This window comes from Microtus oregoni, unplaced genomic scaffold (assembly GCF_018167655.1).
Source record: "Microtus oregoni isolate MIOR12 unplaced genomic scaffold, Mior012 000021F_ref0000039, whole genome shotgun sequence".
In the NCBI taxonomy this organism is placed as follows: domain Eukaryota; kingdom Metazoa; phylum Chordata; class Mammalia; order Rodentia; family Cricetidae; genus Microtus; species Microtus oregoni.
The window spans coordinates 9,671,742-9,698,200 of NW_024543080.1; the positions used below are offsets into that span (position 1 = coordinate 9,671,742).

General features: G+C 36.5%; 1 protein-coding gene across 1 annotated transcript; it reads right to left on the reverse strand.

Annotated features, from left to right (window-relative positions):
* Positions 1–526: 526 nt before the first annotated feature.
* LOC121460668 (alpha-S2-casein-like B) lies at positions 527–14,396 on the reverse strand. The gene is made up of 6 exons (XM_041671115.1): positions 14,346–14,396; positions 10,076–10,204; positions 6,290–6,331; positions 2,960–3,004; positions 1,684–1,848; positions 527–532 (listed from the first exon to the last, which is right to left on the reverse strand). The coding sequence occupies exons 1-6, from the start codon at positions 14,394–14,396 to the stop codon at positions 527–529; spliced, it is 438 nt and encodes a 145-aa protein (XP_041527049.1).
* Positions 14,397–26,459: the final 12,063 nt, after the last annotated feature.

Genomic DNA, 26,459 nt, shown 5'->3' on the forward strand with positions numbered 1-26,459 from the left:
GATTATTTCACAAGCTGAATTAGGTTCTCAGTGTCTGATTTCTGTGACTGTGGAATTGGAGGGAACATGAAGGGATTTGGTGAGGCTTTGGGATTAATGCTGTGGCAAACTGTAAGCAGAAATAGGCAGAGACAGGGTAAAGTAATGGTTTAATAGAACCATGATCCTGTGGTCTTTGGAGTTATGATCTAATTGTTGAAGAACTTTATATTCCTGTCACTAATTATAAGTAACAGAAATAACAATCACACACAAAAGAATGCACTTGAAGTTTTATTTTTTGAAAGGCAATGTAGTTCAGTGATTTAGGGACAGTGGTGAAAGCATAGTTAATCGTCTCCAACTCTGCTGAGAAGAAACTCACTTATAGACCCAACGTAAGCAAACAAGAATAGAAGCCATTCAGAAATGGCTTTGCAATCTTCCTTCGGCTCAGCATTTCTGTCTCATTTATACATCTGTCCCAGTATACTGGTTTTGAGAAGTAATTATAATAGAAAAGAAAGTGGAGATGTGGATTTTCCACTCAAACCTGTTAAAAAAGACAATAATGGATTTATGTTTATTATCCAAAAGATAATGCTTATTTGTATATAAGATACAGATATATGTCACAATTCTAGTTTAGCAGGATTTTAGTATTTATAATTAATATTAGTATTTGCCTACATTCCAAATGATGTCTAATACATCAATATTTAAGAATTATTTGCATTTATGCTTAATGGAAAGTACAGAGAGGCTTGTTTATAACTTTGAGAAAATTAATGATTGATAGTTAATAATTAATTTGTTCAATCTAGCATGCACTTATTAAATGATGCAATTTGCCTTTTGATTAAATTTTGAAGCAATGTTTTAATTATTTCATAGTACTAGGCATATGAAATTTTACCAGTAATATTCAATCTAATTTTTTATTGAAGTTGAACATACATTACTTAAAATTATTAAGGACATATTCATTACAAAAAAATCTTATTTAAATTACCACTTAAGTTATAGGCACACTTATAAAAACAAGATAGATGCACTTAATTCAAGTGTCTTAAAAATAAAATTTAGGATATAAAGGCATAACACATTATATTGCCATATTTGTGAAAATAAATGAAGCAAATTTATTCTCATCTCCATGGAAATATTTGCAATATTCTAGTTTTTGCCATCTTCTATACAAATATCACATATAAAATTTTTATCTAAGTAAACTATCTTTAAATGCTACATGTATGACAAAGACTGCAGTAAAATGATGTCACTGTTCATATCTAATGTGGTCAGCTATTTGTATCCAATCTTCAGACAGAAATCACATATTCTTAATTTTAAGCCTGTTTGCTGGTTTCAGTGCCCTGTTTATTCCTTATGGTAGTGAATGTATTTCTATTGTGGAGTTTTTTTTTTTTAATCAAGTAGAAGATTAATGTCAACCAAAGCTCATTTAAGCTACTGTTAGGATTTCAGGTGCTTTAAAATGCACAAACCTGTTGATTCAACAATTAAAAAGGTGTTGGTTAACATTAATTAAAGACCAAAAAAGTATAATTTTAATTCCAGAAAATTAGCTTCTTTATATGGTTTATAGTTAATTTTTTTTTGCATTAGTGAAATTTCATTTCAGTTTTCAGGTTCTTTACTTGAAAAAATTATGAAATGTTCTCTTTCACTTCTTTATCTTACTTTTGCTAAAAATTTAACCAAGCTCCATATTGAAAATAAGCCTGGCACACTCACCAGGCTGGGGGTGTATGGGTAATAGCTCCGTAGGTTCATAGTCTTCTGATATTGAAGGAGCAGCTGCACAAACTTAGGCCAGGTGATCATGCTGCATGGTTTCACTCTGTTCTAAGAAGAATACATGTGATTATTATCCCAGTATCTCATGTTTCAGAAAAGACCTGGACTTACCAAAGGAATAAAGATCTCATGTGGATAAATTCTTAATGGCAGGAGAAGGACTGTTTACTCAAACAAAAGTATCTCAGAGAGTGCATTCTCAGAGGAACCATAGAGTGTTGACAGCCTGTGGTCAATTCAGACCCCAGTGCTAAGAAACTGAAGGGAAAGAACCAAAAAGAAGTGAAAAGGAAACAGGTACAAGAGCAGGAAAGCAATTTGTTGATTACTAAGTTAAGTGTTTTAGCCCAGTGTTTTTCCCAAGTGTGTAGGAAAACCCTTATCCAAGCTCCTTTGTCTCTGTATGTTAGCTGTCTGACAGATGTAGATGAGTTAACACAGAGGAAACGGGCTGCATGGGGCATCCACACAACTCATGACAGTGTTTGTATGCTGTGTTTGGAATCCTCTCTGGATCTGGCCATGGATTGATTCTTTTATAGGGATTAAAGCTCCCATTAAGCTCAGTAGCATCTTCCTCCAGGATGAATTCCTGTTAACAAAATGCACTTATTTAGTTATGGATTTAGTTGTGTGTGTATGTCTGTGTGTGTGTGCATGCAGAAATCAGAAGACAGCTTGTGGTAACTGGTTTTCATTTCTATTACAAGGTTTCTAGGGAGTGGTGAGAGCCTTTACCTGCTGAACCATCTTTCTAGCCCTTCAGGGTTTATAAAGACATCGATGTGATGCTGAGAATCACCACGAACTGCTTGTTGGCTGGGTACTGTTTGGAAACGAATCGATATCCTGAGAGCCAGCTCTGTAGCAGCCTTCACAGGACATGAGGAAGACTTTTATAGACATTATCCTGAGTGTGAGGAGGAGTTGCAGGGGTGGTGGAGGACTGGAGCAGGAGGATTGACTTGAGTTTGACTAGCTTGGGGTACCTAGAAAATTCCAAGACTCCTTTGTCTCCTTCTCAAAAACAAAGAAAACTCCCCTCAAAATTCACCACCAACAAAAAACTCAGCTTTCCCTAGAAGTTTCTTTTAGTCACTAGAATTTCAGCAGTGTCCAGGAATGAGAGTGTGTTAAAATGATTGCATGGAAAGTTTACCATGTAGTCTTGGATGGTCTGTTCTTCGTCAGTCATCACAGTTTTCTGTGAAGAATAAAGATAGTTGTTTGAAATGCAAAAGAAAATGTTCTGGAAAGGTATATAACTAACTGAATCAAAAATACTTCACCTCAGTTGATTCCTTAGGGGTTGGGATCTGTTACACTTGGATAATCTACTGACAAATTTGTCTATGTCATTTCAAACAATTCAAGGCCATATTCCTACTTTGAAAAGTCACGTTTCCATAAATGTATGACTTTAAATCTTATCAGACTATGTTCTCTCAGTGAAATAGTGAACTGAAAATATGTACTACTCCAACTTCAGATTCTGAATTTATCTTCCTTGTTCTTACCACTTTCACAGAGGGTGAAGAGGAGGAAGGGACACTACTGGCTCTGAGGTGTCTGGCAGTCCTCAGGCCTTTTCTTAGAAGACCACTGTTTTACTAGAAGCCTCGAGATCTAGGTTAGCAATGTGCAGAGGAAGTACACTTGCCAGGCACTGAAGAGGAAGACTGCAGGCTATGTCTCAAGCCACTAGGCTCACATCCAGCTGCACCTTTTCACTGGACACTCTCTTCCCAGGTGTGCTCACCTGTTTGTCTAATTCTGCATGATCAGGCATTTCTTTCATGGGTGGTTTATATCATCTTTGGTTCAGTTCAGAAAACAGGATTATAAAGTCAGAAGAGAAGGCCCTTTGTTAATTATAGTCAAGGGGAGTGAAAATCCCAGTCTTGCTTTGGGTCATTTTAAAAGTGCCTAGTTCCATGGACCCAAAATTCAGCTATATGCATTTGAGAGACTGGGGAGGATGAATGGCCTAGGCCAGCAATTCATTTCTTTGCATGTGTCTAATTCTTACAAGAGTTTATTTTTACTGGATTCCATGAGGGAAGGAGAGAGGTTAACTTAGTTGTGGAACACTTGCCTAATACACACACAAACAGATGCACAGACACAGACATAGACACATACATTTTGTTGGATATTTTGTTAAAATTAACACCTCATTTGATTAGAATAGTCATCCAATAGCAAGAAAAAGCAGTATTTCTCAACAAGTATCTGGTTATTTGGTATTTAAAGGTACTGATTGACTTTCTAAATGAAGAACTAGAAGATTTCCTGAGAAGTAAAAATAGTAATCATAATATTAAGGAATCACTGAGGGCTACTGAATTCTTTTAGGTATGTTCTCAGTATTTGTGGAATTAAAGATCTGTTTCATTTGACAGGGGCAACAGTTTAAGAATGACAGAGACCAACTCCAGTAAAGCTTGGACAAGGAGCAAAATTTTGATTTAAACAAAGAAAAAGAGAAAGAAACTGAGGAAACTGTAAAACTTAGTGTCTGGGATAGGAAGCTTACATGAGAGGTCTTAACCAGGAAGACTTCAGCTCAGTTGAAATATTCAGAATTAAGGGGCTTAGAAAAATTTCATGAATGTTTTAGTTATCTGTTGGAAACATGAATCAAATGCAGATCAAATTAAACCAATGCATTAACCTATCAACAGTCATCTTTAGGGTTTCTTTAAAGAAATAAATAAAAATTAAACACATTATTCTCACTGTGCTGATTATACATGATTTCCTTTCTCTATATATAGAAATTTCCAATAATGACTTAATAAAGAGAAATGTAAATTAATTTGTAGTACTTTTTAAAGTCACAGTTGTATATGTCCTCCAAATATGTAAGGGGCAGAATATTTGCTAAATATGTATTTTAAGACAAATGAATAATAATAAATGAGTGAATGATTCCATAGGGTTAATTTAAGTAATAAAGAAAGTAATTTATTTAATAAACTAAATATTTTATGTTTATGTTGAGTGTAGAAACATATAACTAAATTGTAGAGCGGAGTGAATTACCCAGAATTTGTCAGAAAGCAGAAAGTAAGTGACTGTAGGGTGTTCAGCCCTAAATAAAACATCTATATTATCTCCATCTCCAAGTAGTTCAGGGAACAATGCAGAAGAGGGAGCAGAAATTTTGTAAGATCCAGAGGCCAGGGAGAATTTCTGTAAAACGATGTTTTCTAGATACGACAGGGATGCTATAACCACAAACCAACAGCACCTGTGGCTACTTGCACAAGACTTGTGCAAGATCAAGGTTATCAACTCCTGAGCAGGAAGGGAAGAGGGCCACACCCCAAGGTGAACAGTTGAGGTGGCTGTTGGAAGAAGTCAGTTTTCTTTAGTCACAAAGTCACTGGTGGTTACTATGTTCCTGCAGAAGGCCCTACACCGTGTACACAAGGAAGCCCTAATCAGACTCATTGGGTTATTAGCATACATGCGAAATATAAGGATGTGAAATTTGAAGATATGAAGGAAAGGTCTGAGAGTAAAAGGGAGAGGATTGAGCAATAGATTTATCAATGTACACTGTATACATGTATGATATTTCTGAAGGATACAAACATTTAAAAAATGTTGGTCTCAAATTAAGGTTACTCTATCCTTTAGAATTTATATCCTGTCTTAATTAGACTTGCTATCGCTATTGCAAAACACAAGGAGCAAAACCAAATAGGGAAGGAAAGGGTTCATTTCATCTTCTAGCTTATAAATCCATTCCTGGAGAAGTCAGGCAGGAATTCAGGGAAGGAACCTAGAGGCAGGAACTGACTTAGAGATTATGCAAGAATATTGCTTACTAGTTTGCTCTTTATGTCTTACTCAGCCTCTCTCTTATAGAAGCCAGGACCTCCAGTCCAGGGATGGTGTGACTCTCCATCAATCAGTAATTAAGAAAATGTTCAATAAGATTGCGAACCTAATGGGACATTTCTTTTTCAGTTGAGGCTCTCTCTTCCAGTATGACTCTAATTAAGTTGTACATTACCAGTGAAACAATAGGAGATAAATATTACCTCTCTGGCTTGCATACGCACGTCCATTTTCTGGTTGTGTTGCTACAAAATAAATAATATTATTCTATATAAATATGTAATAATGACATAAAACTAGTCATTATTGGAAATTTATATATACATATGAAATTATGTACAATCAACACAGTGAGAATAATGTGTTTAATCCTTATTTATTTCTTTAAAGAAACCCTAACTACGAGTGCCCAGTTTGGTAATCTTGCAAACAAATTTTTCCAGTTATCCCTAACTTTTACGGTGTGGTTCACAGAAGATTACAACTGTGTCTCACTGAGACCTTCACATGTATTCATAATATGTAAATAGATGAACCACCATTTTTCATAATCCTAGATTTTCTAAACTGTAAAGCTGTTAAAACACACCTGCATTACGTTGTATATTGTTTCAATGAAGCAATAAAAAATAAATATTACCTCTCTGGCTTGCATATTCATGTCCATTTTCTGGTTATATTGCTACAAAGTAAATAACATTATTTATAAAAATGTGAACAGTGAAAACAAAATAGAAATAATTTTCTAATTGTAATGGATATGATGATTTTGACTTACTTGCTGAGAAAGGATGTCAGATTCCTTTAAAATGAAAGAATAGTTTTTAATTATTTTTTATAGTGTTAAAGTTTAGCTATTTGTTGCCTGGCACTAAAATGTCTCTATCATCTCTGATATGTGGTGAGCATTTGAATGACAGCACTTTCGGTGGATGTAAATGAGCTAGAGTTCAAATCCAGGGTAAGTGGCTGGCCTCCTCTCACCCGGGTTTGACATCCCATATGTGTGCTATATTCCTTGCTATAGTCGAAGTATTTTGATACATGTCCTTATAAAAGAGGAAATGATATTAGGAGTTTGGCAGTGTCTGCTAGTTCAAGTCTACTTGTTGATTTCCTAAAAGTTCACATTGGTGGCCTGATCTTATCCTATGTTTCTTTTTTTTTCTACTATGTTAATTCTTTTTTTTAAATATTTTTTTATATTGAGAAAATGAGAAAAAAAAAAAAGTTTCCACCTCCTCCCAGCCTCCCATTTCCCTCCCTCTCCTCCCACCCTTCTCCCCCTCCTCCCACCCTTCTCCCCCTCCCCCCACTCCTTTCCCCCTCCCTCTCCAGTCCAAAGAGCAGTCAGGGTTCCCTGACCTGTGGTAAGTCCTAGGTCCTCCCTCCTCCGACCATATCTATGAAGGTGAATATCCAAACTGGCTAGGCTCCCACAAAGCCAGCACATTACGTAGGATCAAAACCCCTTGCCATTGTCCTTGGCGTCTCATCAGCTCTCATTGTTCGCCATGTTCAGAGAGTCCAGTTTTATCCCATGCTTTTTCAGTCACAGTCCAGCTGGCCTTGGTGAGCTCCCAATAGATCAGCTCCACTGTCTCAGTGGGTGGGTGCACCCCTCGTGGTCCCGACTTCTTTGCTCATGTTGTCCCTCCTTCTGCTCCTCATTAGGACCTTGGGAGCTCAGTCCAGTGCTCCAGTGTGGATCTCTGTCTCTATCTCCATCCATCACCAGATGAAGGTTCTATGATGATATGCAAGATATTTGTCAGTATTGCTATAGGATAGGGTCATTTCAGGTTCCCTATCCCCAGCTGCCCAAGGAATTAACTGGGGACCTCGGCTTGGGCACCTGGGAGCCACTCTAGGTTCAAGTCTCTTGCCAACCCTAAGGTGGCTCCCTTAACTAAGAATTGTGCTTCTGTGCTCCCCTATCCCACCTTCCTTTATCCCAATCCTCCTTTTTCCCCAAGTTCCCCGCTTCCTCCCCTTCTCCCGTTTCTCTCCCCATCTCCCCTTACCCCCATCCCACCCCACCCCCAAGATCTCAATTTTCTCCCCGGCAACTTTGCCTACTTCCCATAGCCAAGAGGACAACTATATGTTTTTTCTTTGGTTCACCTTCTTACTTAGCTTCTTTAGGATCACCAATTGTAGGCTCCGTGTCCCTTATTTATGGCTAGAAACCAATTATGAGTGAGTACATCCCATATTCATCTTTTTGGGTCTGGGTTACCTCACTCAGGATAGTGTTTTCTATTTCCATCCATTTGCATGCAAAATTTGAGAAGTCATTGTTTTTTACTGCAGCATAGTACTCTAATGTGTAGATATTCCACACTTTCTTCATCCATTCTTCCATTGAAGGGCATCTAGGTTGTTTCCAGGTTCTGGCTATTACAAATAATGCTGCTATGAACATAGTTGAACAAATGCTGTTGTCATATGATAGGGCATCTCTTGGGTATATTCCCAGGAGTGGTATTACTGTGTCCAGGGGTAGGTTGTTCCCGAATTTCCTGAGAAACCGAAATACTGATTTCTAAAGTGGTTGCACAAGATTGCATTCCCACCAGCAATGGATGAGGGTACCCCTTCCTCCACAGCCTCTCCAGCAAAGGCTATCATTGGAGTTTTTTATTTTAGCCATTCTGACAGGTGTAAGATGATATCTCAAAGTTGTTTTGATTTTCATTTCCCTGTTCGCTAAGGAGGTTGAGCATGACCTTAAGTGTCTTTTGGCCATTTGACCTTCCTCTGCTGAGAATTCTCTGTTCAGTTCAGTGCCCCATTTTTTAATTGGGTTAATTAGCATTTTAAAGTCTAGTTTCCTGAGTTCTCTATATATTTTGGAGATCAGACCTTTGTCTGTTGTGGGGTTGGTGAAGATCTTCTCCCAGTCAGTAGGTTGCCTTTTTGTCTTGGTGACAGTGTCCTTTGCTTTACAGAAGCTTCTCAGTTTTAGAAGGTCCCATTTATTCAATGTTGCCCTTAATGTCTGAGCTGTTGGGGTTACACATAGGAAGCGATCTCCTGTGCCCATCTGATGTAGGGTACTTCCCACTTTCTCTTCTATCAGGTTCAATGTGTTCTGGCTGATAGTGAGGTCTTTAATCCATTTGGACTTGAGTTTTGTGCATGGTGATAGATATGGGTCTATTTTCATTCTTCTACAGGTTGACATCCAGTTATGCTAGCACCATTTGTTGAAGATGCTCTCTTTCTTCCATTGTATACTTTTGGCTCCTTTATCAAAAATGAGGTGTTCATAGGTTTGTGGGTTAAAATCTGGGTCTTCTATACGATTCCATTGGTCGACTTCTCTGTTTTTATGCCAGTACCACACTGTTTTCATCACTGTAGCTCTATAATAGAGTTTGAAGTCAGGGATGGTAATGCCTCCAGACAGTCCTTTTTGTATAGGATTGTTTTGGCTATCCTGGGTTTTTTGTTTTTCCATATAAAGTTGATTATTGTCCTCTCAAGGTCTGTGAAGAATTTTGATGGGACCCTGATGGGGATTGCATTGAATTTATAAATTGCCTTTGGTAGAATTGCCATTTTTACTCTGTTGATCCTCCCAATCCAAGAGCAAGGGAGGTCCTTCCATTTTCTGGTATACTCCTCAGTTTCTTTCTTCAATGCCTTAAAGTTCTTGTCAAATAGATCTTTCTTACAAGCCTGTTATTTAAATTCTGTGGATTCTTTTATTTGTATATAGTATTTATAAATGAGGATGAAGAGCATCTACTACTGTATGTGACATATTGCTATACACATGCTTATTGACTATAAAATAGATAAAATATACATTCATTTAAGTTGTATCTCATCAATAAAACAATAAAAATAAAAGTTACAGTATAACGTTTTCTATAATAAAATGCTTTACCTCTCTAGCTGAGACCTATTCTCTATTCTCCACGGGAAATAAAGGAAAAGGTTTTATGTTCTGATTGAAGGACAACGAAGACTCATCTTTTATTCCTAATGAAACAAGAAGCTGGGCTACCACTGCCTTATAGTTCCTCAAATCATGATTCTCCTACTAAATGAGAACAATGGCTTCTAATTTCCCCTACAGTAAAGAATGTTTAGGAAACCAATTATAAGGAAATATGACAAAATTCTGAGGGCACACACAGAAAATTTAAGTGAAATTTCTCATTATTGCTATTACTGACATTATTGTTTTATTAAGACTATACAGTAAGTTTGTTTACAACTTAATTTCTTTTTTCTTCTTTTATTGCAAATCAATTTCCCCCCTTAAATAATATATCCAGATTGTGGTTTCCCCTCCCTCTTCTCCTCTCATTTTCATCATTGCCTTTTTTGCTAAAATACAATTTGGGACCTTTCAACACTAATTACTTTATGCATTTTAATACTTTACTTTTTGCTTCCCCAACACAGAACTTACCAGAGCGTGAGGGAAGGGGAAGGAAGGGTTCACAATGTAACCCCATGGAATCCTAGCAATGTGATATTGGTAAAGATCCTTGAGGGCTTGAAGTGCTTTGAACTTCTGACTAGATTGGTAGCATTTGTTCTAGAGAGAAGGGAATATTAAAAAAATAAGACAGAATAAGGATGTCAGAAGGAAACAAAAATACATACTTAGGAAGAAATTGAAAATTGTACAGGAGAAAAAGAATATAATCTATTTTTTGTGTGTGTGTGTGTTTTTTTTGTTGCTTCAGTAAGTAAAGAATGAATTGATTATCTGGGCTATAAATTCATTATTTAGAGAGTGAAACTTTCATCGCTTTGCTCTAAATTTCAGGCAAATGTGTTATCTTCCCATTGACTGATGTGTATGAAGTGAAACTTTATAGGTAGCACGAATAGCCATGAGGTAAGGTAAAGAACATTTTCTTACTTCCTTTATCTTTCTCTCTCTCTCTCTCTCTCTCTCTCTCTCTCTCTCTCTCTCTCTCTCTCTCTCCATCTCTCTAGTCCATGACATCCATCTCCCAGGAATTTGCAAGGTATAGTTATTTTTCACCTTACATTTTATCAAAATCATAAAGTAAAATTTTACTTATTAAAAGTTTAATCAAGAGATGGATATAGCCATTTTCCTAGTCCAGTAAAACTTGATCATTTTAACCTTTTAAATTTGATAAATACCTGTTTGTTGAAGCTCTTTTATTTTCTCTTAATAAAAATGAGCATTTTATTTAGAATGGAGAAAAGAAATACTTTCACTGTTTTACCAAAACTATAGAGTCTACAATAAAAAGCCCCTGGGCTTTGCTATTTATCACACCAAAAGCTGTCACAATTCTGCTCAGAAATTGATATATCACAGTTCATTTATTTTCTGTTTAGAGCATCACATTTAAAACACTTAGTTGGAATGAAATAGTCAAATATTTAGTAGATCACCTTCCAAATACCCAAAGTAGCAGCTCCAGAAGGCAATAATATTTTTTCTTAACCAAAACCAAACAAACAGAAAACAAAAGCAAAACTATATATTTATTTACTTTGAGAATTTGTGGGGTCTGAGTTTGCATGTACATGTGTATGTATGTATGCCATGTTGTACATGCAGCCTTCACCCCTAGGTTCTAGTATCTTTGGTGTGGGAAGATACTCTGCATGCTACCAAAGGAAAAATGTAAACAGCAATCCAGACAGAAAACCTTTAACCTACAATCTGTCCTCCATGCAAGATATGCTAGAGCAGGGATGGCACAGAACTTGTGGGGGCAGCAAACCAATATCTGACTTGATTTAAGGCCTAGTCCACGAGATGGAACTCATACCTGACACTGCTTGAGTGACCATGAGCCAGAGACCAGATAGACTACAGCCTTAGGGTCAGGAACCAGAGACCAGATAGACTACAGCCTTAGGGTCATGAACCAGAGACCAGATAGACTCCAGCCTTAGGGTCATGAACCAGACACCAGATAGACTCCAGCCTTAGGGTCATGAACCAGAGACCACATAGACTACAGCCTTAGGGTCATGAACCAGAGACCAGATAGACTACAGTCTTAGGGTCATGAACCAGAGACCACATAGACTACAGCCTTAGGGTCATGAACCAGAGACCAAATAGACTACAGCCTTAGGGTCATGAACCAGAGACCAGATAGACTACAGCCTTAGGGTCATGAACCAGAGACCACATATACTACAGCCTTAGGGTCATGAACCAGAGACCAGATAGACTACAGCCTTAGGGTCATGAACCAGAAACCAAATAGACTACAGCCTTAGGGTCATGAACCAGAGACCAGATAGACTACAGCCTTAGGGCCATGAACCAGAGACCAGATAGACTACAGCCTTAGGGCCATGAACCAGAGACCAGATAGACTACAGCCTTAGGGTCATGAACCAGAGACCAGATAGACTACAGCCTTAGGGTCATGAACCAGACACCAGATAGACTCCAGCCTTAGGGTCATGAACCAGAGACCACATAGACTACAGCCTTAGGGTCATGAACCAGAGACCAGATAGACTGCAGTCTTAGGGTCATGAACCAGAGACCAGATAGACTACAGCCTTAGGGTCATGAACCAGAGACCAGATAGACTCCAGCCTTAGGGTCATGAACCAGAGACCAGATAGACTACAGCCTTAGGGTCATGAACCAGAGACCAGATAGACTACAGCCTTAGGGTCATGAACCAGAGATCACATAGACTACAGCCTTAGGGTCATGAACCAGAGACCACATAGACTACAGCCTTAGGGTCATGAACCAGAAACCAGATAGACTACAGCCTTAGGGTCAAATCAAATACCACTAGACTTTTTTAAAAGTATGAATAAAATGACTCCTAATGATATTCTGCTATACTCATTAATCAATGTTTTATTCAGTCATCATCAGAGAAGCTTCTCCTGTGGCAGATGAGAACAAATAGAGAGGCAGAGAGGCCCACAAATTATGCAGAAGGAAAGAGAGAGAAAAGAAAGAAGGAATATATACATATATATGTGTGTGTGTGTACATACATATGTATGTATGTGTCTATCTATCTATCTATCTATCTATCTATCTATCTATCTATCATCTATCTATCTATATCTATAGATAGAGATTGGAATACTCAGCTCTACAATAAATGTCTCCATCAAATCCCTACCCTCAGAGCTCAGGAAACCATGTGGAAGAGGAGAGAGAAAGAATGTAAGAGATAGTTTAGGAAAATGGACAACAACAGGAGAACAAGGTCTCCAAATCAGCTGAGCAAGGTTATGAACTCACAGAGACTGAAGAAGCAAACATAGGACCTGCCTGGATCTGTACCAGGTCCTGCGTGTGTGTACACACACACACACACACACACACACACACACACACACACACACATATAATTATGGCTTTCAGTTTAGTGCTTTTCATGGGACTCCTGAGTGTGTGAATGAGTGTCTGATTTTGATTTTTGTGACTGCTCTTGGGTTCTTTTCTTTCTGGTTAAAGTAACTTTAGTTGAATAAATTTTTTTACACTATTCTTCTGGTTCTTACACTGTTCATAACTAAATTACTTTTTCAGATGAGTTATTGGGATAGCTTAATATAATTCTCAGTTTTATAAGGTGGTTGTCTTTTAAGTGTTAATCCAGTAACAGTTTAAAATATGATACATGCTTATCTACATCACAGAATCTTTAAATGTCTTACTATCATGGCATTCCATGTATCTCATTTAGTTTAAGTTAACAACTAAAGCTAACACAGAACGTGTGTTTTTGTCAAGTAGCATAAAATACGACATTTAAATCTTGTGAAGAACTGTCATGGAAGCTCAACTGTATGCCTCTATTTCTAAGAGTATTTAATTTAGTAAGCTTAAATTTGTAGCTTGCTTAACAACCACTCCAGTTTTACTTGAAGAAAGTTATTATGTTTAAAAGGAGTGTTGAGAACTATTACTGACAAGAGAGAAGGGAAAGTGTGATCAAGACTAAAGGGTGAAGACACTGAAGCATTTTTCTAGTACCTTAACTGGAATTCTTACCTAATATCTCCTTTAATTATCTTCAAATTTAAGAAGTAACAAAGTCTAGTTAGTGTCTGTGAATAGGATATTGTAGACACAAAGAAAGAAATGATGTCCCTGTGAGAAGTGAAGAAGGAAGTTAGCAAGAGGATTCTACAGTGTGGACTGCCATGTAGAACAAGACCACACAAATCCCTTTGAGGAAGTAACAAAACATATTTGCGTCTTCAAAAATATACACATGAAGTATCCAGGCCTGTGTGTATCATTTATGGCATGAATATTGCTGTAATATCTCCACTCGAGTGGAGGGATTGCTTTGTATTAGGATATTTGGACAGTAACATGCGAAGCTCCTCCATTGCTTGCCTAAAACGTTCATATTCCTGACATGATAGTCTGGAATAGTGACTTGTCTCTGCTTCAGTTGAAATCTTCATTTTTATCTGCGTCTTTCTCGTGGTGTCAGAGAAACTCATCAGAGGAATGAAAAGAATTCACTGTTAAATTCAAGCAGGTGTAGAAGGAGATTTCCCTAACTTTCCTTGCAAGTAGAGTTCTAAAGTAATCATGCCTACATCCATGTCTTTTATAGAACAAGGCTAATATATCCTTGACTACAGGTTCAAAAGATCAGTCTCTCCTTTCAGTCTGTACAAGAGGCTCACTCTTCATTTCTGTAAATGAGACTAGATGGGCTCAATTTTCTCAGGACTCTTACCTGCTCTGCAAGAGCAACAGCCAAAAGGCAAGTAAAAATGAGAAACTTCATGGTTACTGAGTCCTGTAAAATAGACAGAAAGTCAATCGCTTTTTCTTTCTTTAGCATCATTTATGTCTTCACTGGTTATATATGACTTCATGTTTTTCTCCTCTAATAAAGAAAGGATTATGGAGCTTGGCAAAAACAGATTAAGTTAGGAGTCACGTGTATGCATATGACAAGCTATTCATAAGGAGAGTATAATATGAAATTTTTACTTATAAGATACAGAAACTCCCTCCAGCCATAGTAAATTAAGAAGTCTATTGCTTATGATATAAGTAATTTATTTAGCAATTTATTCATATTTGTTACCTACCATATCCCAGGAACCTTCATAGATCCAGAGATACAGATTATCTAATATAAATGTAATATTATATATACATATATAATATAAATATATTAGAACACATTGTTTTTAAGATATATTGATTTTTTTAATTACATGTGATTGTGACGTCAGTGAGTATGCACTCATGAGCGCCAGTTCTGACAGAAGCCAGTAGAAGGAGCTAGTATGAGCCAACAGCCAGGAATGAGGAAAGAACAAGTGCTCTTAATATCTGTGTCATCCCTCCAGTCTCGGGACATCATTTTTCACCATTCGTTTTCAATTTACAGTTAATTTTCAAGCTCAGGGAGAAAAATAAACAGAAAAATAAGTTGTAATTGGACAAATATTGAGAGTTAAAGAAATGTTTTCTAGTTAAAATTTTTTTTAATATGTTGGTAACAGAAATAGACGCAATTAATAAGCAGCAGTTCTATCTAAGGACAGAGCCAAGTATAAGAAATGAGTAGTTAAAGATGCCATTCCGTTTTACAATAATATATGTTATATAGATTAGTAAAAGAAATGGAAACATTACCTTGCTTCCTAAATTAAAGACAAGCTGTCAGGCAATGAGAGACCCAAGATGAGTTATCACAGCACTATTTAAATCCTGTCTCTCCAAGATATGGTAATTGGAGGGTTCGAAGTAACCCAAGAGAGACTAGACTTCTAAGAAGTCAGGATGATTAGAAATCAGTACATTTTGTTTCCCATGTTCCTGGGAGTTCCTTCACTTGGGCTGATCTAGAACATGATAACACAAAATGCGGATGTGGTGATGATGAGGCTCATCTGTTCTCTCTTTGAACACTCACATTTGCCTTGCCCTGGCTGCCCCATCCAATGTAAGGATTTCCCCCAAGGGTGCTTTGATGTCTCTCTATTCCAAAATGTTCATGTACATTTATTTTCTTTAAAATCCTAAATTCCACATTCTGAAATATAGGTTAGCTCTAAATTGTTTGACTCATTTTGCTACTTCCATCTTGTCAACACTTGACATCATTTGAAACATTTTCTATATTTGTAATAAATTAAAACTGTTAAAATATTATTTCTGCTTATAATTACAACTATAACAGGCTTTTGCCTAGATGATGAAAATTTGAAATAAAGTGCCATCTTCGATTCATCTATAGTAACTTGAAAATGGCTTATTTTAGAAACCTGGTTTTGATTAGCTGAAAAAGTTAAGCACCCAGATTTTAAAATGCTGGCACCTTTGTGTGGAAATCTGTAAGGAATTTATAATAGACAGAAGTGAGTTTTCCAATCTGAAGATCACCAATAGGTCTTAGATCCACTTGCCTGTTATTCTATTTGTGAAATCCACTTCTCCAATAGCTTCCTAAATATTTCTTTCCAAACAGATGTAACAGTTAATTGTGCTGAACTAAAATATTTTATGGGTTTTGTATTATCTAGGATTCATAATATTTTTCATAGACTCCAAAGCCTCTAAACATCTTCTTAGTAGTTTGATTTCCACTGTGGACATGGCACACACACACACACACACACACACACACACACTCATATCCACAATTTCTCCAGGGCATGTCATAAACACCATGGTTCCTTCATTTTAGAATACCCTTCATTCAAATTCTATATCCTGGAACTCCATGTTCTCAAGAACCCTGTACTCAGATTTGAACACCCATCTCTGAAAAGATTTCCCAGGGAACCTAGTTTTTCATGTTGGCAATCACAAACCTGCTATCACAAACTAACTTGAAAATAAGATTGAAATTATTTACTTTATAGATTTGGTAATTGTTTGACTACTTAGTAAATGCCAGGAATTATGCTAGTCATCTTGAATAAAATGTCATTTTAAAATCTTCACCAAGACAGGATATAGTTAATATACTAATGGAAGGAAAACACTAGCAGTTATAAAGAAAGGGATTGGAGAAGATAAATTCATTTGTGCATAAATAGGATGTAAAAAAGAATCTTAATATACAGGAAGGTCAGAATTATTTCAGTGGGTGTGTACAGACCCGCCGCAAGTCTTCAAGTACATTAACATTTAACATGTAACCATGATGATGATGTTTGAGTTTCATTGAGAAAGTAATAGCCAAATTTTTTTTTACAAAAATGCGAGCAAAATGCTCATCAATCGAGCTAGAAACAGATGTGCTGATTACATTAGGAAGATTAGTAATTGATTATTGAATATGGACCCACTGAAAGCTGTTGCTAGGTTCTGAGTCTTAGTGTAAGTAGTCTTTTGTAGGAAAAACACTATACTGAATTAATTCATGTGTGTTGTAGAAAATGAATTATATTACATAATTCTGATGTTGTAATTTGTTATTGCTTTATTCTATAAAGGTAATAGTAAGCTTACAGTTTGATACATTCTGAGGCCTACAAATACAATCTAAATTTGAAAATTAAAAATGTTGTTCTATATAATTCCTTCTCCTGTAAGAACCAGTGGGAGCTTATGCCTCTAATTCTAGCACTCAGGAGGCAGAGACAGTCAGATCTCTATAAATTTGAGGCTAGCCTGGTCTACAGAGTGAGTTCCAGGGCAGGCTCCAAAGCTACAGAGAAGCCCTGTTTTTAAAACCCAAAACAAAACAAAACAAAAACAAACAGAGGATCAGGATTTTGACAAATGCTCAGTTCAAAGACAGAGCAAAAGTAAAGAGAAAAAACTAAGTAACAGGATTATATGTTCTCCAAGAGAATACTTACATAGTTATTTCTTCTAGTAATACTTCTGTTGAAATATAGAATAAATATTTCTAATATAGAGCATCAGTAGTTTGTGCAAATAAAAAGATCTTTCACCAGGGTGGGGGAACATTCACTTTTATAGAAAAAGGAAAGCAAAAATCTTAATCTTATTACATGTTTGAGAACAGAATTTCTGACTACTGTCACTATTATCATTCAACACGGGACTTATGTAGAAATAATTTCTTAGTTGTTACTTTTATTTAAAATCTACTGTTATTTTATTTAAAGTTGTACAAAGCTGATGATGAATAGCAATTTGGATGAGAATCTGTCCCAATGCCTAGGAATAAGAGTAACTTAATTAATTGCTTGCTTGGCTGATAGTGTCCAGGTTTCTGCCTTTTTGTGTTTCTGTGGTTTTATTCTTTTTTCCATATCTCTCAGCACTTGCATGTAATTTTAACCTCAGAGAACATTATTTTCTGATAGTAGAGCATTCCACTAAACACACATGATTTTTCTGGTAATTAGATTGAGAGAACATCAGGGAGAAAGATCTTCTGATTTCAATAGAAGAAGGAGATTAGGGAAGTCATGCGATGGGTGTGTAGCTGCACCTGGACTCCAGTCAGGAAACTACAGTTTTATTCCAATCCTTTTTCCACTAAGAGCACTGTGTTCTTTTATCAGCCCATTTTTTTTTTATTGAGTAACTCTTCTTGAATTTCATTATGAGCCAAATACAACTGAGGAAAAAAAATGTTTGCGAATGTCTAATCTGTACAAAAATATGTTTGGTTATCTTCAGGCTATTTTAAAAGCTAATTTGAAGAAATTACTCATATGTAATGAATATAATTTGATAATCAATCTGAAAGTACAGAAAAATTTATTAGATTTTGTTAATCGAATGAATAGGAATTTTCTTTTTCATTTTTACATGGGTTACATGTAATGGACAGAAAATTGATTTTTATTTGAATTCTAATGAGGTTGATACAATAAAAGAAGCTCCAGTTTTATTGTGAGCTAAAGTAGTTATTTAGTAGTCTGGGTAGGAGAATTGAGCTACATGTCCTGATTTCAAGCAGCTTTTTTCATACATATATAAATTTGATGGTAGATGTACAGACAGCTGGATGGTAGTTAGATGATAGATAGATAATGGATAGATAATAAAAGATAGATTGACATATATATATGATGGATAGATAATAGATAGCTAGATAAATAGATAGATAGATATTGTTAGACATTGTCTTTCTATACAAGCCTTGTGGGACAGAGGCCCATAAGAACAGGAAAAGAGCTGGGAAGATAGGTCATTCCTCTCTATCCCCCCTGTAGCATCTTCCTCCATTCTCTCTCCCCTGGCATTCTAGCCATTTTCAGGCCTCCACCCCATGTCTTTAGAACAAGCCAATGAAAGTATATATTGCCATGCGGAGGAGACAAATATATGTAATCCTCTGTCTCACAGTACTAGGGCTTAGTCTCCCCTGAAGAAGAAAAGTACTAGGGCTTAGTCTCCCCTGAAGAAGAAAAGTACTAGGGCTTAGTCTCCCCTGAAGAAAAAAACACACCAACAAACAGAAAAATGAAACCAAAATCATGGAGTCCATTTTGCTTTGACCAGCTACTCCTGATCATAAGTCTAGCCCTGGAGGATAGTTTATGCAACCGGTTCACTCCACTGGAAAAAACCTGACTTTTTACTCCTCCAACAGATACAAATTGCCAGTCACCATAGATTTTGTGGGCTAATGTATCCAATAATGTTGTCATTTCCAGAGGACAATTTATACCCTTCCTCCTCAGGTTACAGATGTTAAGAGTGTTTTCATCCCCCTTACATGAGACGTTCCCTGAGTTGGGGAGTGAGGGATGGTGGGTTATACATTAGTTCCATCTAAGACTGAACACTCACAATGTCTCTCAACACTTTTTACCAGTGATGAGTCTCTTCATTAACTACTGTCCTCTGCAATAAGAAGCTGCTCTGACCGTTCTTGGAGGAAAACAAATCTATAGGTATCAACAGAAGTTTCCATCAGTTCAAGACTGGGCAAAGAAAATGCTGTATACAAAGACAAAAGGAATATCACAGACCTAAATAAATAATTCTTGTTACTTTTGACTATGCTAATAAACACAGGGAACAGCATTATGAGCAATATGATCAATCACAAGACAAATAGCATGATATTGCTCTATAAGAGTATTACAAACAAACAAACATATGGACCCAAGAATTGAATAGTGGTTATCAAGGGGTAGAACAAAGGGAGGTTTTTTTGAGGAACTGTTGGTCAAAATGTACAAAATTTCCATTAATTAAAAGAAATAAGTTATAAAAATCTATTGTATAACGTGGTAGTTATAATTAATAACCAATTAGTTAACATTATAGAAAGATTCTAAGTGTCCTTGAAACAATAGATAGCAATAGTTTAAAATAATTGATATGCCAGGTTGTTAGATTCATTTCCCAGAATATTTCATAAAGTCACACATAACATAAATATGTTATGCACTATTAATTTATGAATTTCTAAAAAATATATAAACACAAAAGCTAAAATTCAAGTGGTCCTGGTTTTATACAAACAAAGATGTTTTAAAGCTTGCAGAAACTTATACCATGTGCTGTTTTTGATTACTAAATTTTACATATCAAAGCTCATTTTATTGAAACTTACAATTTAATAAGCTCTATAAAGGATAAGATCTTCTATGTTTAATACAAAAATTGGCACTGTACTTTTATCTAATGGTTGTTTGCTAAAGCAGTGATCAACTATAGAAAATTACCATAGCAGAACATATGCTGTCATTGCTCAGTAAAGGAAGAACATATGTTTTCACCCAGGACTGAATGCTATGCTCTTTAAAGGGCAAGGTTTTCACTTCCCTAGCACAGCTCAACAAAAAGATATTGATGTTAGCACTATCATAGTTACAAACCATGACCATCTTTTATTCTGAGATTTCCGATTTATTCTTGTAAATCTTTAGGGACAGTCTATAGTCATCAAACTGTACTGGGAGATACTCAAAGACAATTCTTAAATTCTTTTGTCAAATTCTTATTGTTATACTCTCTTGAAAAATTAAAAAAGTTTATTTTGATCACCCTGCCGTCAAATTTGATGGATGTTGTATTACTGTTTCATTTTCTGGGACAGCCTTTGAATGCAAATGTGAGGAAGTTATAATTTTATGTCCTGGAATCTCAATGACAAGACTCTACCATTACCTTGAAAGTTCTTGTTGATTATCTTGTGAAACAGACGAAGACAGTCTACAAGCAGATGAGTACATATGGGCACTATAGGATAGAGATAGTAATTAAAGTTGTTCATGTGGCTGAGATGAGACAGCACAAGGGCAGAGTCAGAATGTAAGTGTGCTGAAGTCAGAACCACGTAGAATGGTGGTGCTGTGTGCCTGAAACCAGACGGCCACTCTAAAAGGGCAGGAAGAGACAATTTCATGAGGCGGTGCTTCAGGGATGGATTTGAGAGTGGGTTTAACAACAGGGTGAGGTGGGCCTTGAAGAGTGACCTTGTGAGTCTTCCCATCTCTGCTCTAGGGAGAGTCTGAGCAGGATTGGATTAATTAGATTAATTAGAAATCAACAGTGAAATCGTTAGATTCTGACTGCTCTTTGAACTTCAATAAATTTTATTTATTACTTGATGAGGGTAGGATGTGTATGCGTGTGTGTGTGTGTGTGTGTGTGTGTGCGCGCACCCGTGTCACAGCATGTTTGTGAAAGTCAGAACACAACTATTTAGGAGTTGGTTTTCTTCTTCCACCACGGGGTCCAGGGATGGAACTCAAGTTGTTAGAGCAGTCCTGCAAGTGCTTTTGCTGTCTGAGCCATTCTCTCTGATCTCACTAGAACCTGCTGCAGGCAGAGAACTGGCCCTGCCCCTTACCAGCCCTCGGAAGAATGGATCCTGAGCCTCACCTGGGCAACACAGTACAGTTGGTCCTGCTGGTGTGGGTGCAAACGCAAGGGATAAGAGCAAGAGAACTGGCCCCACTCCTTAGTGCCTGTTGCAAAGGATGAGGTAGCCTAACCCGAGCTGGAGTGCTTGCCCTGGTGGTGAGGATGAGGGAGAACTGGTGGATTTACCAACCTACCCACCCAGGCATAGTTCCAGGGCTATGATTTGGCCCACTTCAACATCCACCCATCTGTGACTTTCTGGAGCATGTGAAGGGGCTGGTTGTGCAGATCCAAAGATGCAGAATCTTAATAACATAAGGCAACAAAAGGGTATCCAAGAGGAGTTCCTTTGAGGGACCAGTATCAATAGTATAGCAGAAGCCAGAGGCCTCTAGCTAGACCAACCGTTGAACTCTCTGGGATGTTTGTTCTCATCTACTTTCAAGAAAACATATTGACTAGTGTATGCCCAAAGAAAACAATAGTTCATTTCCCTAATTTTAGGAATTCATCTCTAAGCATTTTAGCATGGGGTATGTATGTAATTTCTTTTACATCCTTTGTATCCCGAAATAACTGTTCTAAAACTACACTTTGAATTAGTCATTTTTATTGAGTAACAATGATTAGTTGAGTATGTCTTCCATTCTTTGCCCATGTTTCTATTTTTTAACCATCCTTTGCTTGTTTACTTATTCTTGACATATGTATAAAGCATTCTTCAAGTCAGTAGTTATATGGGTAATATAAAAGTTAAGATTCTAAAAGGCATTTGGATGTGATGCTCCAAAGTAAACTTCTTTTGCTGTGAAGAAAAACCTTTCCTAACTGATTTGAAAAGCACCTAAATTTCTAATTAATTTTGAGCATTAAGACTGTGACTCTGCTTAACCATTTACAAATAAAATACCTTTTGTTAATTCTCTGGCAATTTCATTTTCATGTATGTAAGCAATCTATTTTGATCGCCTCCACGTATAATTTAGTTCTTTACTATCCCCATACACGCACGATATATCTTCTTCCCTGCTTCATTTTTTTCCTTTTTATGTAACTAATGAATTAATTAGTACTTCCTTCTTTAATGTTGACTGATCTTGCTGGCTTGATTTTGTATATGGCATGTGCAGGTAATAATGACTGCAGTAAGTTCATTAGTGCAATAATCATAACATGTCCAAAAGACAGTATTTTATAGAACTCCTCCCATACTCTGGCTCTTACATTCTTTTCACCCCCTATTCTGTGATTATTCCTAAATCTTGGATGGTGAGGGTGTTGATAGACACCCCATTTACTGCTGAGCACTCAATGGTCATGTATGTTCAGCATTCTGACCAGTTATGATGTCAACACTAAACACTGCAGGAGGAGCTTCAATGCCCAGGTGAGGACAGCACTAATCTATGAGTCTAAACATAAATAAATTTTAAATAATTTTAAACTCAGTTTGACAGCATGGCCATGCAGCACCAGCAGTAGGCTGCTCCCTGGGATCCATTACCTCTGATTTATGGGCTTTTGACCAGGTTTACAGTGTTGGCATAAATTCTCATCTCTGGAGCAGGTTCAAATCAGGTCCAAACATGATTGGTCACTGTCTTAGTTTGCTTTTCATTGCTGTGATAAACACCACATAACTAAAAAGGTTTGAGAAGAAAGGGTTCATTTAATTTATATGCCCAGATCAAGTCCTTTACTGAGGAAAGTCAAGATAAGAACTCAAGCAGCCAAGAAACGTGAAGGCAGAAGCTAAAGCAGAGATCCTGGGGGAATGTGGCTTACTGGCTTGCTCCTCAGTCTCATGGTTCGCAACCTTCCCTATATCTACTAGAACCTCCTTCCCACAGTGGCTGGGACCTCCTATACCAAACATTAATCATGTAAATGACACACAGACTTGCCTACAGGTAGTCAGATGGAGGCAACTTCTAAATTGAGGTTTCCTTTTTTTTTTTTTTTTTTTTTACCAAGACCTCTAGTTTGTGCCAAGTTGACAGATCAAATAAACAAAACAAAACAAAACAAAAATGTTAACAGTTACCTACATAAACTTCATGCTACTGATGTACTTATGAGGATGTTTTGCCTGGAAAATTGGTATTGTAGCATCTGGGGTTTATGTTAGCTGATAACCAGTTCTTTCACGATGGCCTGCATAGCACGTTCTGGCATGATAAAAGCTGGTCAACAGTGAAGAAGCTTTCAGGCCAGTTTCAGCCTGATTTCTCTATGACCTACCAACTGTCTTTAGAATAGGGTTTTACCATCAAGTTCCGGAGGCCAACCAATAGCAATGGAAATAGCTGGTGTTCATAGAAATCTTTGGAGCCTCCTTGACAATTAACTTAGTGGGAGGTATACAACAAGCTGGCACTAGGATTTTCATTAAATAATAAATCTTCAGGTGGAATCATTGTCTGCTCATGCAAAGTGCCAATGTTAAAACTCCTTTTTAATTATTTTTTAAAACGTACCTTGCAGAGTAGTGGACTTCCATAGTGTTTCTGATATATCATTAATTTTGTTTAGCCCATATCCACCTTTGTTTTCCCTTACTTCCATCCCTGTTCTTACTCGAACCATTAATTAACCTTCAGAATTTTCCATTCTGTTTGCACATCATATGTATTCTACTCTCACTCTCCTTGATAGCCCTTTTTGTCCCCATGACCCCTTTCTAGTTTCCCGATATTCCATCTTTGAATTTCAGCACTACAGGAAATGTGATGGTCAGAAAAAAAAATGGACAATTAGCACAAAGTATCATTTCTTTTGTTTGAGATTTTATCTTTAATAAACAGATGGCTTCAGGAGCGTAGATTATGGCTAACCATGTTTTCCTATTTTGCAGTAAAAGAAAGAGCTTTTACCTTGATGATCCAATTCCATGTTTTGAAGATAAAAAAAAGGAATATTTCATTTAGAGACAAATACTCAGCAAAGAGCTATTTTGATTTTAAAAATTGGTTTCATAGAATCAATATTTGCCAATATTTTATTCTAAGTTCAAGTTTATTTGTAGTTTACTTTAATTAGTGGAAAAATTTTGCTTTCTATCTATACCAATGAAAAAGTTGAAATCTGGTCGCAGAATGGAGTCCAGACCCTCAAAGTCTGTTCTCTAATACACAAATGAATTCACTAAATAAACACCTGTGTTCCATTTTGTTATAATATGAATCTGAAAGTTTTCAAGAAAATACAAATTTATAAGGAAGCAGCTTACCTAAGAGAAATTTAAGAATCATTCAAGTTGATTTAATTTTTATTTGAGAAATATAAAAGTAACTATTTCACAGCTAAAACAAAGATGATAAAAACTCAGGATTTTATTAAAAATATTTCCGTATTATCAGTTTGCAGATGATGAAAATTCACAGATTGAAAAAATAATGAAAACATAGGCATATTCACAAAATCAAGAGAACCCACAGAACCTTGCACTTTTTGTCAATACAACATACATTAAGGAAGCACTCAAGGAAAGAAAACTGGGAGAATTACTAAGATGTAAGGCTTAATTGAATGATCATGCTCACAATAATGCATCGGACATAAGTATAAATTCCTCTACTGTCTGCTTGTTAATTATTGTGGTGGAGTCGATGTGTGTTAACAACAGTGCATATTATAGTTGCTTGGCAAGTTTAGGGGTCCTGCTCTGTGACTCCTATCACCATTCTTCCCTTTAGGAGGACTAGCTTTAGTGTGGAGTGGAACGAGAGAAGGAGAACTTTGAATGTGATGTATCATCTCATTGAAGGAGGGTGAATACATGCTTATGCTAAGCTATGGAGAAATCACATTGAGAGTCTGCTGTGACTTATGCTGGGTGGTTTTGATAGTTTCACCAAAAGAGAAAGATTATTTTCTAAGAGGAGCCAAATAGAGCTTAATGAAATTATGAGAAGAGCGAAGCTGTTAAATGTTTTAGAAAAGGGTGAGGTGGAAGTTAGTTTTAGCTCCAGTAAGAAAACCTTTTCTAAACGCTATTGATTGCTCAGAAATATTTCAGAAATTCAAATGGGTAGAGTAATAGTTGTACCGTTAGGAAACTGTTTTATGCTTTGGAATTTACGGGTTGGGTTATACAGTGGTAGAAGTCTATTTTATGGGTTTATGGAACCAGGAATCTTCAATATTTCAATTTATCAATGGTAGAAAGGCAATGTGCACTATTGAATATGATATTTAAAAAGGTCTGTGACAAAGTCCAGATGAGAATAAAGGAAACAAAACCAAATGAATATGAGAAGAGAAACCTTAAATAATTGGACAATAGCCCCCGCTTTCCACCTTTCCAAAATAAATATTATATAATGACTTTATTTTGCGTATGATTTTTAATGAGCTACCACATTAAATAAGCTGATTAATGCCAGTTTCTATGCTATGATAATTTGCACCTCTGCCTAACTGATGTATTTTTCTGAATATCTTTCCACTCATTCTCTGATGTTCTGATAATGGGCTTAGTAACATTATGTACTTCATTTACTTGTCGTAGAAATTTGCTTTCACTGTTTCTCCTGTTAGACTTATATTCCTCTAGCTCCTTCAGATATAATTCTCACCTCACTTCTCAAAGTTCTGCCAGCTCTGTAAGCATTTTACTTGCTTGCATTTTCTAAAAGTGCTTCCCGTTGCTCTGTGTATTCTTCCTTAGTGATGCCAGCACCGTGTCCCACATCACCTCTTTTTCTTCTTTCTTATTATATTTCAGTGATTAAAATGTGAGCATGAAGTGATGGAGTCTTTGCTTTTGCTGTAAAATATCTGCAGAGTTGCTCACCATATTATAGTCTAAACTCTTGAGAGAAGTTCTTTTAATGTTTCAGTCTTAGATACTGACTTCTTCAGGCTCATACCTGCTCAACTATTGGTTATGGCCCCTGTGAGAACTATGATAAAATCATGGGGTATGGTGGTATGTATAGATGCAGAAGGAAGGAAAATTAAAGAATCGGTGCTCACTGGTAAGGACATGGAATTGATTGAAGCCAATAAATTTGCAAGCTTTTAAAGATAAAAGAGCACCACTTATATATAATTATTGGCCTCAATTTTACAGAATTATTTC